Source organism: Mesoplodon densirostris, chromosome 6 (genome assembly GCF_025265405.1).
Source record: "Mesoplodon densirostris isolate mMesDen1 chromosome 6, mMesDen1 primary haplotype, whole genome shotgun sequence".
In the NCBI taxonomy this organism is placed as follows: Eukaryota; Metazoa; Chordata; class Mammalia; order Artiodactyla; family Ziphiidae; genus Mesoplodon; species Mesoplodon densirostris.
Genome location: NC_082666.1, coordinates 14,261,439 through 14,274,314, shown reverse-complemented (window position 1 = coordinate 14,274,314; position 12,876 = coordinate 14,261,439). Strand labels below are relative to the sequence as shown.

The following is a 12,876-nucleotide window of genomic DNA, read 5'->3' as shown; positions in this document are numbered from 1 at the left end:
CGAATATCCTTTGCTTCCCTGAAAGTGTTCAAAGATGGAAGAGAACACCTATCACAGGAGGCTCGCGAACAAAGCCTTGTAGACTTGGGGAAACGCTGCCAGGGCAGCAACGTGGGTTGGATGAGATGACCTAGGAGACCTCTCAGAAGGAAAGGCGCATACAAATCCTTGTCAGACTGTATATTCCAATTTCTGGGTTCTGCGGCTGCTCCTCGTGGCTTTAAGCCCATCCTTGTCTCTCTGCTCATGATGCAAATACCATAAAATAAACTTTTTTACTTTAGAAAGCTGGTGCTACGTGACCTCAAGGAAGCACTCCTGATGGAGCATTTTTAGTGCACAAAATTTGTCAGAAAAACTCATCTCTTGAGGTCCTTTAGGGTGGAGACCATGTCATTCACCTGTTTCTCCAGTGTCTGGCATGGGGCCTGGAGCAGAGAAGGTACTCAGTAAGTCCTGCTGGCTGAACGAGTGTAAGAGACACAGAGGGAGAAATCTCAACAAGGCTTTTCTCCAGTGAATCACACTCCAAGATAAGGAAATATCTTTGCTATAACAACCTCATGATAATGGAATTTCATGGCAAGAAGTGATGTTCACGCATGGGAATAAAGATCAGTTTTGATGACTTTCGTTAAGTGATCATGAGGCAAAGACAAATGTAAGCCCTGTACACGTGTCCTTTTGTGACACAGACTGTTTAGACACACGCACACACACACACCCTCATCGTGTCTGGGAGGTGTCACCCTCACGTCCACACTTGGACCCCCACTTTAAACTCTGCTCCTTAAACACACTCAGACACTCGACACTCATAATTTTGACTTGAGAAGTGTCCCTAACCTACAGCAATTTGTGACTTCACAGAGGCAAGGATCTGACTTCTAGGCTCCCAGGCCAGTACATGGCAAGTCTCACAGCTCAGCATCAGCATGGCGATGCGGCTTTGCATTCTCTGTTCCATAGCCCTCAATAAAGGTCCAAAGGAGGATATTTTCATTTAAAAAAATCACTGCATAGGGCTTCCCTGGTGGCGCAGTGGTTAAGAGTCCGCCTGCCGATGCAGGGGACACGGGTTCGTGCCCCGGTCCGGGAAGATCCCACATGCCACGGAGTGGCTGGGCCCGTGAGCCATGGCCACTGAGCCTGCGCGTCCAGAGCCCATGCTCCGCAACAGGAGAGGCCACAACAGTGAGAGGCCCGCATACCACACACACAAAAAAAAAAAAAAAAAAAAATCACTGCATAGAGGGTGTGAGAGATGGAGGATTATAAGCCGTAGTGTACAGTGTGAACCTGCAGGTGTATCAAGGCGTCAGGACACGTTAACTCTGTGCTGGGACCTGGCCCAGGCACCCAGCTCTATGCTGTCCACTTAATCGTCACAACAACCCTGTGAGGCGTCACTCATAATCCCATTTTACAAAACAGGAAACTGAGGTTTAGAGGTAAGAACTTGCCCAAGGTTCGGGGCAAGTAAGCAGCAGAGCCCCCTGTCCGAGCCTGGTGGTCCAACCATCTGAATACTGCCTCCTGATATATCCCTCCTGCAACTGGGGTCCCCATCTCAGGGGGGCATAACAAGGAAAGACAGTCCTCAACCCTCGATGTGAAGGCCAGTAATGACTGTGGCACCCCCTTCATCCATTTCTCAAGTTTCTGTCCAAGAGCTACTGAGGAAGAGCCAGCAGTGAAGCTGTCACAGGCAGTACCCGCCTCGTGGAGGGCAGTCACTGAGCAAAGTCGCTATGAGACCAAAACGTGGTGGTGGGCAGATGCAAATGTTCAGGAAGGCCTTCCCTGGAAAGTGACGTTTAAGCAGAGACCAGAAGGAGGAGGCATCAGCTGGGCAACAGTTAAAGGGAGGAAATTCAGGCGGAGGCAAGCACAATAAGAAAAAGGAAGAAAGGTCACGAATGATGGGGATTTGAGAGGAAAGGGGAAACTGCCAATCAGTCAAGAAGCCTTTAGTAACCAACTAACCACGAACGGGAAATCAAAAGATGTCCCCAGGACCATTTATTTACATTATAGGAAACAGTGCAATTCTGGACCTTCCTACAGTTCAGCTAAAGGGCACTTGATTATCTGGGAGAGTGGCTTTCTCCTCAAAGCCCAGAACACGCGGAAGCCTGTGACCACGTATTCAGTGTACTGACTGGAGGCCTTGGGAAGCATACGCCATTGGGAATAGGGCCCACAGCTCAGTATTTCCCCAGAGACTACATTTCCCCATGGCCACCCCATGACAAATTTAGGATCTTGAAGACAATGATTTCTTCCAGAGTGAATCGGGGCCACCTTAATGGTGATTTTTTTTTTTAAATTAAGGGGGAAAAAGGAATCTAAGGTAAAAGAAAAAATGTAAGCATCTGTTCGTGGTTGAATGGGATCATGAATATTGTTATTACTCTTTGTGCTTATCTGTACGCCTGCAATACTTCATCATTCTAAGAAGGATACAGCTTGCCTGGGGCCTCACTCATGTCTCTGCACCTTTCCCACTGACCCACCTGACAAACCCCCAAACCAGGTGTCAGCTCAGGCTTGCCCCTCGTCCACCCCACCCCCGGGCAGTGGGAGGCCAACCGTGCACACCTACCAACAGCCAGCACTGCAGGGACGCTGAGGACGGCTGGCTGAGGGCGAGGCCCCTGAGGGCAGGCCCTGAGTCCTCTGAGGCTGAACCACCAGAGCCCAGCCCACTGCCTGTTAGAAAAGTGTCAGACAAGTGGACTATAAGCTCTGACACCCTACTATACCTTGACTCTCAAACCCCTCAGCCTCCTCAAGTGTTATATGGGAACAGTGATGACGCCCTAGGATGGCTGTTGCAGGGCTTAGTAATAATTTTTGTATAAAACACCCCAAATGGTGCCCGGCACAAAGTAGCTGTTCAAGAGGCATAGGGGGTGAATTCTGACCGGTCTCGCAGCTGGCCTGTTGATCCTTGTCCCTTTCCTTGTCTCTCCAGACACAGGGCGTGGCTTTGAGTCCTTCTTGCTCTCCCAGGCTGTCCTGGTAGGCTGCTCCCATGTGGGGCTGGGCTACAGGCATCCACAAAGAGAAAGAAAACCAGATAAAACCATAGGCTTGAAACTTAGCCAAGCAACTAAGAAAAACACAAAGATACAACAGGGAAAATAAAAACACTGGGGAGGCAAAATGCAATTCATAAGATAAAATTAATCTATCGAGCTGCCATAACAGGACATAAAAAGCATAAATATACTGCAGCTTGTCTGAAACGGTTTAAGTCCAGGCTCTTCTAAAACCATGAGTGAGAAAATGAATTCTATAGACTCATGCCCGCTTTTCCCAAGAAGACGGGCCTCAGGGGCCTTCCAGGCAGCTGCAGAAGCAGCCCCTGGCTGAGGCGCCCCAGGGTCTCAGCAAGAAATCAAAACATTGTTAAGCACAAATGGCAAGCCCTGGGCAAGGTGCCAGGGCCCCTGTGCGGCTCAGCCACCTTTGCCGCGGTCCCTGTCCCCGCCCCAGGAGACAGGGAGCCCTCAGAAGGCAGAGACTGCATCTTCTTCCTCTCTCTCCCCTACACCCTGTGCGTGAGGCCAGGTACACAGCAGGCGCTCAGGGAATATTCACTGCATGCGTGAACGGGTGCCCGGATGGGTAGATGGATGGAGGAAGGACGCTGGGAAAGGAAGGAGGGAGGGAAGAGCAATCCTACCAAAGCCCAACTTATCTTAAAACCTCAACTGTGGTAAACCCAAAAGACAACCTAAGATTAAACAGAAAATACCTCTGGCTACGTGGCTCATCGTAAAATCCATACACACGGTATCATATACTAGGCTCCCAGAAACAGTAGGGGGAAAGTAAAGGCTCCGAAATCAGGCAGGCTGGTTCCGATCCGGGTTGGGATGTCAGCAACAGTGTGACCGTAGCCAAGTCCCTTTATCTCTGAAATGCCTCGACGATCAAATGGGAATAATTAGTGTCCCTGCCTCAGAGGACTGTTAGGAGGATTCAACAAGATCATGGATGTAAGGTGGACAGTGGGGGCTTCCCTGGTGGTGCAGTGGTTGAGAGTCTGCCTGCCAATGCAGGGGACACGGGTTCGAGCCCTGGTCTGGGAAGATCCCACATGCCGCGGAGCAACTAGGCCCGTGAGCCACAACTACTGAGCCTGCACGTCTGGAGCCTGTGCTCCGCAACAAGAGAGGCCGCGATAGTGAGAGGCCCGCGCACCGCGATGAAGAGTGGCCCCCGCTTGCCACAACTAGAGAAAGCCCTCGCACAGAAACGAAGACCCAAGACAGCCAAAAAAATAAATAAATAAACAAATGTGGCGTTTAAAAAAAAAAAAAGAAAAGAATTTAAAAAATAAAGAAATAAAGTGGACAGTGGGGTCCAGTAAGTAACGGGCACTCATTTTATTTTACCACCATGGGCAGGCCGAGGCCCCCAGGCACCTCCCAGGCCTGAACTGCTCTGAAAACCCCCCGCTCGGACGCTATCGTCCACCTGTGTCTCCAACCCTTCCTCAGCAAACACTGCTTCTCCTGCCACCTCCCCAGGAGTGGGTGCTTCTCTCCCTTCTACTATAGGCCTGGAAGTGTGTGAGCACCTTTGTTCTTCACTGACACTTCCAGACCATTCTCTCTCTTCCCTAAGAACTCTGGCTTCACAGCTCATGCTGTGAGACTATACCAGTGACAACACCCGCCTTCCTGCAGACACCCACCGTCCCGATTCATGGAATCCCTCGAGATTCATGGCCACGTGGCCCCCGCCTGTCCTGCTCCTCTCCACCCCTCCATGGCGACCCCCCCGCCACCGAGTTGCCTATTCTTGTATCCAATTTCTCTCCTCCCTTCTCTCCAGAACCCACGCCAGTAGCCCTGCCCGCTCCATGGAAACAGCGCCCTTCAAGGTCCCCAAAGGACTCCCCCAACGCTAAATCCCAAGGCCAAGTCCCAGTCCTTGACTTACTTGTCTCACTAGCACATCCGACACAGCTAATCTGCTCCGCACTCGGCTTCGGGAGGCCATGCTCCCTGGGCCGCCCACCCCACTGGCTGCTCCTTCTCAGGCCCAGGCTCGGTTCCCAGACCTACCTCCTTTGTCTCCAAGCCTCAGAGCTTCAAATACCAGCAACATGCTGACCTGGCCCAGACCTCTCCTCCAACAGGCATCTCAAGAGTTCCAAACCAGACCCCTGAGGCCCCCTGAGCCTGGCTCTCCTCAATCCTTCCATCTCAGGGTATGACATCTCCATCCTTCCCATGGTTCACATTAAAAGTGATCCTTTAGGACTTCCCTGGTGGCTCAGTGGTTAAGAATCCACCTGCCAATGCAGGGGACAGAGGTTCGAGCCCTGGTCCGAGAAGATCCCACATGCCGTGGAGCAACAAAGCCCATGCGCCACAACTACTGAGCCCACGTGCCACAACTACTGAAGCCCACGCACCTCGAGCCTGTGCTCCACAGCAAGAGAAGCCACCACAATGAGAAGCCCGTGCACTGCAACGAAGAGTTGCCCCTGCTCGCTGCAACTAGAGAAAGCCCGCACGCAGCAACAAAGACCCAAAGCAGCCAAAATTAAATAAATAAATGAATGAATAAATAAAATTATATTTTTAAAAAAGTGATCCTTTAAAGCAGAGGCCAGCCTACTTTTCTTCAAAAGCCAAATAACGAATATTTGAGACTGCAAGCCCCGGGGTCTCCATCACAACTACTCAACCCTGCATCACAGCGCAAAGACCATCACAGACAAGGTGCAAATGAACGCAGGGGGCCGTGCTCCCATAGAACTTTACAAAAACCCACAGCGAGCCTGGTCCACAGGACACAGTTTGCCAATCCCTGCTTTAAAGCATAAGTCAGATCACGTGACTCTGCTGCTCAAAACCCTCTGGCCGTTTCCAACCTTACCCGGAGTAAAAGACAAAGCCCTAGGCTGGCCTATGAGGGCCTAGCGGGTCTGCCACCACCCTGACCCCTTCTCCTCCTGGTTCCGCCCGAATATCGCCTCATCGGGGAGGCGCTCTCTATGACTCCACGTACCTTAGCAAACCTGACCCCCGCTCCACGTTACCCATGTCCTTCACCGGCTTTATCTCCCTCCACAGCACCGATCATTTCACACACGATACATCTGCTCACGGCTTACTGTCTTCCTCCCCCTGTGATATACGAGCTGGACACAGACTCGGTCTCTTTTGTTCACTATCTCCCCGGTGCCTGGCACACAGGAGGACCTGATACATCCTTTCCGAATAAATACATAAAAGACCACTGTTGCTGTTCTTGTTATTGTGTGCTGTTGTCATTCGCTTAGAGCAGAAGTTCAAAATCAGGAGTCAAGGGCTTCCCTGGTGGCGCAGTGGTTGAGAGTCCGCCTGCCGATGCAGGGGACACGGGTTCGTGCCCCGGGCCAGGAAGATCCCACATGCCGCAGAGCGGCTGGGCCCGTGAGTCATGGCCGCTGAGCCTGCGCATCCGGAGCCTGTGCTCCGCAACGGGAGAGGCCACAACAGTGAGAGGCCCGCGTATTGCAAAAAAAAAAACAAAAAAAAAAACAATCAGGAGTCAACAGAATCCAGCTCTTGTGGATTCACGAGCGCTCTACAGATGATGGACGGTGCTACACGCATGAGAAGGCCCTCAGCTTTCCCCAGACTCTCAAAGGGGCAATATCTCTTAAGCACCACTGTCTCGGGCTAGAGGATCCCACTGACATGCTCCCTCCAAGTCTAGGAGTCTCACCCTGATACTCTGTAACCCCAAGGCTCTCTACTTGGGGAGCTCCCAGTAGAGCAAAGACAGCAGATTCCAAGTGAGTAGGGAGGCAGGTCACTTCTAGAAGCCATAAAGTCAGTAGGGTTTGGAATGAGCCCCGAAGAACCCAAACAACTGCGGCCTGGCCATCCAGAGAACCCTGCAAAGAGGACTGAGGCCTCCACAGATGGAGCCCCCAGACAACTGCAAGTGAAGGGGGCAGTGACCTCACAAGGCCTGGGAGCATGACCAGTCCCCCTCTGCCCCTCTGGAATAAAAGCAACAAATGAGCTTTCCTTATCATGTTCCCTCGATTGTATATTTGTCAAGAGGCAAGATTAGTCACTGCAATTCATGAAATTTACACTCAAACGTATTGCAATTCCAAACAACGCGGCTGACATTTCTGGCCGTCCCGTCACGCCGTTCATCTTCTCGCAGAGGATACGGTTTCCTTGGTGCTTACCTTTCAGGAGCGCTTTGTCTGGTGCTGGCCTCCCCTCCATCACTGCTTCAGCCAGAATTAACTTCTGGTGACATTGCTTGCTGGGAATTTTAAACTCCTTCAGCTCCCCCTGCTGCTGGGCCACCACCTCCTGGGGGGCAGGGAGCCGGCACACACTCCCCAGTGACTGCGATGCTTTTATCAGGATGGGCAAGCGGGACTTCTTCACATGCTGAAAGTACACCCAGGGAGACAATGAATACACTTCCTCTGGTCGCATAGTCAACACGCTCGTGCCAACCTTATGAAACAGGACTCAAAGTGCCTGTCCAGATAACGGCACCTCCGTTTATCCCCCAGCCTGCAGATCTGTGTCTTGGCAGGTCCCTCCTCTGACTGACAAGTGTCAAGCTGTTCCTCCTCGACACCCTCCTAAGCCCGGCCGTGTCTCTCTGAACGTTCCACATGCTCCCTACACAGCAGTCCTTTTCCCCACACAACCTTCTGGGAAACGTTTTCTAGCTCCTTATCTATTTCCTCACTTCCCACCCTCTCCTAAGCCTAAGTCAATCTGCCTCTCACCCCGCCAGGCCACCAGAACCACCCCTTACTAAGGTTTTCGGGGGCTACTAGGTGCCTAGTCCCATGGCTATTTCTCAGAGCTCTGAACCTGCCCAACCTACACATTTCTGACGGCCCACCAGCCCTTTCAAGTCAACTGAAAACTGGGCTCTTTCATTCTATCACCCCAGGCCCACATCCCACAGCTCCAGCACTCCGACGACCTCTGTCTCGGTGAATCAGACCACCCTCCACTTGCTGCACAGACCAAAACTGGCAGCCATTTTTAAAATGCCCTGAGGGAACTTGCACAAGCCTCTTAGATAGCCTCATCCACCAGAAAGCAGACAGCAGAAGCAAGAAGAACTACAATCCTGCAGCCTGTGGAACAAAAACCACATTCACAGAAAGACAGACAAGATGAAAAGGCAGAGAGCTATGTACCAGATGAAGGAACAAGATAAAACCCCAGAAAAACAACTAAATGAAGGGAGATAGGCAGCCTATCCAGAAAAAGAGTTCAGAATAATGATAGTGAAGATGATCCAGGACCTTGGAAAAAGAATGGAGGCAAAGATGGAGAAGATGCAAGAAATGTTTAACAAAGATGAACAATACAATAACTGAAATGAAAACTACACTAGAAGGAATCAATAGCAGAATAACTGAGGCAGAAGAACGGATAAGTGACCTAGAAGACAGAATGGTGGAATTCACTGCTGTGGAACAGAATAAAGAAAAAAGAATGAAGAGAAATGAAGACAGCCTAAGAGACCTCTGGGACAACATTAAACGCAACAACATTCGCATTATAGGGGTCCCAGAAGGAGAAGAGAGAGAGAAAGGACCCAAGAAAATACTTGAAGAGATTATAGTCAAAAACTTCCCTAACATGGGAAAGGAAATAGTCACCCAAGTCCAGGAAGCGCAGCGAGTCCCATACCGGATAAACCCAAGGAGAAACACGCTGAGACAAATAATAATGAAATTGGCAAAAATTAAAGACAAAGAAAAATTATTGAAAGCAGCAAGGGGAAAATGACAAATAACATACAAGGAAACTCCCATAATGTTAACAGCTGATTTCTCAGCAGAAACTCTACAAGCCAGAAGGGAGTGGCATGATATACTTAAAGTGATGAAAGGGAAGAAACTACAACCAAGATTACTCTACCCTGCAAAGATCCCATTCAGATTTGATGGAGAAATCAAAAGCTTTCCAGACAAGCAAAAGCTAAGAGAATTCAGCACCACCAAACCAGCTCTACAACAAATGCTAAAGGAACTTCTCTAAGTGGGAAACACAAGAGAAGAAAAGGACCTACAAAAACAAACCCAAAACAATTAAGAAAATGGTCACAGGAACATACATATCGATAATCACCTTAAACATGAATGGATTAAATATTCCAACCAAAAGACACAGGCTTGCTGAATGGATACAAAATCAAGACCCATATATATGCTGTCTACAAGAGACCCACTTCAGACCTAGGAAAACATACAGACTGAAAGTGAGTGGATGGAAAAAGATATTCCATGCCAATAGAAATCAAAAGAAAGCTGGAGTAGCAATACTCATATCAGATAGAATAGACTTTAAAATAAAGAATGTTACAAGAGACAAGGAAGGACACTACATAATGATCAAAGGATCAATCCAAGAAGAAGATATAACAATTATAAATATATACGCAACCAACATAGGAGCACCTCAATACATAAGGCAACTGCTAACAGCTATAAAAGAGGAAATAGACAGTAACACAGTAATAGTGGGGGACTTTAACACCTCACACCAATGGACAGATCATCCAAAATGAAAATAAATAAGGAAATAGAAGCTTTAAATGACACAATAGACCAGATAGATTTAGTTGATATTTATAGGACATTCCATCCAGAAACAGCAGATTATACTTTCTTCTCAAGTGCGTACGGAACATTCTCCAGTACAGATCACATCTTGGGTCACAAATCAAGCCGCAGTAAATTTAAGAAAACTGAAATCATATTGAGCATCTTTTCTGACCACAACGCTATGAGATTAGAAATGAATTACAGGGGAAAAAACGTAAAAAACAGAAACACATGTAGGCTAAACAATATGTTACTAAATAACCAAGAGATCACTGAATAAATCAAAGAAGAAATAAAAAAATACCTAGAGGCAAATGACAATGAAAACACGATGATCCAAAACCTATGGGATGCAGCAAAAGCAGTTCTAAGAGGGAAGTTTATAGCTATACAAGCCTACCTCAGGAAACAAGAAAAGTCTCAAATAAACAATCTAACCTTATACCTAAAGGAACTAGAGAAAGAAGAACAAACAAAACCCAAAGTTAGCAGAAGGAAAGATATCATAAAGATCAGAACAGAAATAAATGAAATAGAAAAAAGAAAACAATAGCAGGGATCAAGAAAACTAAAAGCTGGTTCTTTGAGAAGATAAACAAAATTGATAAACCATTAGCCAGACTCATCAAGAAAAAGAGGGAGAGGACTCAAATCAATAAAATTAGAAATGAAAAAGGAGAAGTTACAACAGACACTGCAGAAATACAAAGCATCCTAAGAGACTACTGTAACAAGCAACTCTATGCCAATAAAATGGACAACCTGGAAGAAATGGACAAATTCTTAGAAAGGTATAACCTTCCAAGACTGAACCAGGAAGAAATAGAAAATATGAACAGACCAATCACAAGTAATGAAATTGAAACTGTAATTAAAAATCTTCCAACAAACAAAAGTCCAGGATCAGATGGCTTCACAGGTGAATTCTATCAAACATTTAGAGAAGAGCTAACACCCATACTTCTCAAACTCTTCCAAAAAATTGCAGAGGGAGGAACACTCCCAAACTCATTCCATGAGGCCACCATCACCCTGATACCAAAACCAGACAAAGATACTACAAAAAAGGAAATTACAGACCACTATCACTGATGAATACTGATGCGAAAATCCTCAACAAAATACTAGTAAACAGAATCCAACAACACATTAAAAGGATCATACACCATGATCAAGTGGGATTTATCCCAGGGATGCAAGGATTCTTCAATATACATAAATCAATCAATGTGATAAACCATATTAACAAATTGAAGGAGAAAAACCATATGATCATCTCAATAGATGCAGAAAAGGCTTTTAACAAAATTCAACATCCATTTATGATAAAAACTCTCCAGAAAGTGGGCATAGAGGGAACCTACCTCAACATAATAAAGGCCATATACGACAAACCCACAGCAAACATCATTCTCAGTGGTGAAAAACAGAAAGCATTTCCTCTAAGATCAGGAACAAGACAAGGATGTCCACTCTCACCACTATTATTCAACATAGTTTTGGAAGTCCTAGCCACAGCAGAGAAGAAAAAGAAATAAAAGGAATACAAGTTGGAAAAGAAGAAGTAAAACTGTCACTGTTTGCAGATGACACAATACTATACATAGAGAATCCTAAAGATGCCACCAGAAAACTACTAGAGCTAATCAATGAATTTGGTAAAGTTGCAGGATACAAAGTTAATGCACAGAAATCTCTTGCATTCCTATATACTAATGACGAAAAATCTGAAAGAGCAATTAAGGAAACAGTCCCATTTACCACCACAACAAAAAGAATAAAATACCTAGGAATAAACCTACCTAGGGAGACAAAAGACCTGTATGCAGAAAACTCTAAGACACTGATGAAAGAAATTAAAGATGATACCAACTGATGGAGAGATATACCATGTTCTTGGATTGGAAGGATCAATATTGTGAAAATCACTTTACTACCCACAGCAATGTGCAGATTCAATGTAATCCCTGTCAAATTACCAATGGCATTTTTTACGGAACTAGAACAAAAAATCTTTTTTTTTTTTTTTTTTTGTGGTAGGCGGGCCTCTCACTGTTGTGGCCTCTCCTGTTGCGGAGCACAGGCTCCGATGCGCAGGCTCAGTGGCCATGGCTCACGGGCCCAGCTGCTCCGCGGCATGTGGGATTTTCCCGGACCGGGGCACGAACCCGTATCCCCTGCATCAGCAGGCGGACTCTCAACCACTGCGCCACCAGGGAAGCCCTAGAACAAAAAATCTTAAAATTTGTTTGGAGACACAAAAGACCCCGAATAGTCAAAGCAGTCTTCAGGGAAAAAAAGAGAGCTGGAGGAATCAGACTCCCTGACTTCAGACTATACTACAAAGCTACAGTAATCAAGACAATATGGTACTGGCATAAAAACAGAAACATAGGTCAAAGGAACAAGATAGAAAGCCCAGAGATAAACCCACACACCTATGGTCAACTAATCTATGACAAAGGAGGCAAGGATATGCAATGGAGAAAAGACAGTCTCTTCAATAAGTGGGTGCTGGGAAAACTGGACAGCTACATGTAAAAGAATGAAATTAGAACACTCCCTACACCATACACAAAAATAAACTCAAAATGGATTAGAGACCTAAATGTAAGACCGGATACTATAAAACTCTTAGAGGAAAACATAGGAAGAACACTCTTTGACATAAATCACAGCAAGATCTTTTTTGATCCACCTCCTAGAGTAATGGAAATAAAAACAAAAATAAACAAATGGACCTAATGAAACTTCAAAGCTTTTGCACAGCAAAGGAAACCATAAACAAGACCAAAAGACAGCCCTCAGAATGGGAGAAAATATTTGCAAATGAAATCAACGGACAAAGGATTAATCTCCAAAATATATAAACAGCTTATGCAGCCCAATATTAAAAAAACAAACAACCCAATCAAAAAATGGGCAGAACACCTAAATAGACATTTCTCCAAAGAAGACATACAGATGGCCAAGAAGCACATGAAAAGCTGCTCAACATCACTAATTATTAGAGAAATGCAAATCAAAACTACAATGAGGTTATCACCTCACACCAGTTAGAATGGGCATCATCAGAAAATCTACAAACAACAAATGCTGGAGAGGGTATGGAGAACAGGGAACCCCTTGCACTGTTGGTGGGAATGTACATTGATACAGCCACTATGGAGAACAGTATGGAGGTTCCTTAAAAAACTAAAAATTGAATTACCAATGACCCAGCAATCCCACTACTGGGCATATACACAGAGAAAACCATAATT

The 12,876-nt window shown here is 46.4% G+C and overlaps 1 protein-coding gene across 4 annotated transcripts in view; it reads right to left on the bottom strand.

The window, feature by feature from the left end:
- The window catches only part of CDK5RAP2 (CDK5 regulatory subunit associated protein 2), a 185,412-nt gene that overhangs the window by 44,844 nt on the left and 127,692 nt on the right, over nucleotides 1-12,876 (bottom strand). For 2 of the 4 annotated variants that reach the window (XM_060100621.1, XM_060100622.1), the window contains exons 22-23: nucleotides 7,214-7,424; nucleotides 2,928-3,050 (exon numbers count right to left, since the gene is read on the bottom strand). In XM_060100621.1, the coding sequence (XP_059956604.1) occupies nucleotides 2,928-3,050; nucleotides 7,214-7,424 (334 nt within the window). The remainder of the gene's footprint in view (nucleotides 1-2,927; nucleotides 3,051-7,213; nucleotides 7,425-12,876) is intronic. The other 2 variants (XM_060100623.1, XM_060100624.1) reach the window with 1 other exon arrangement.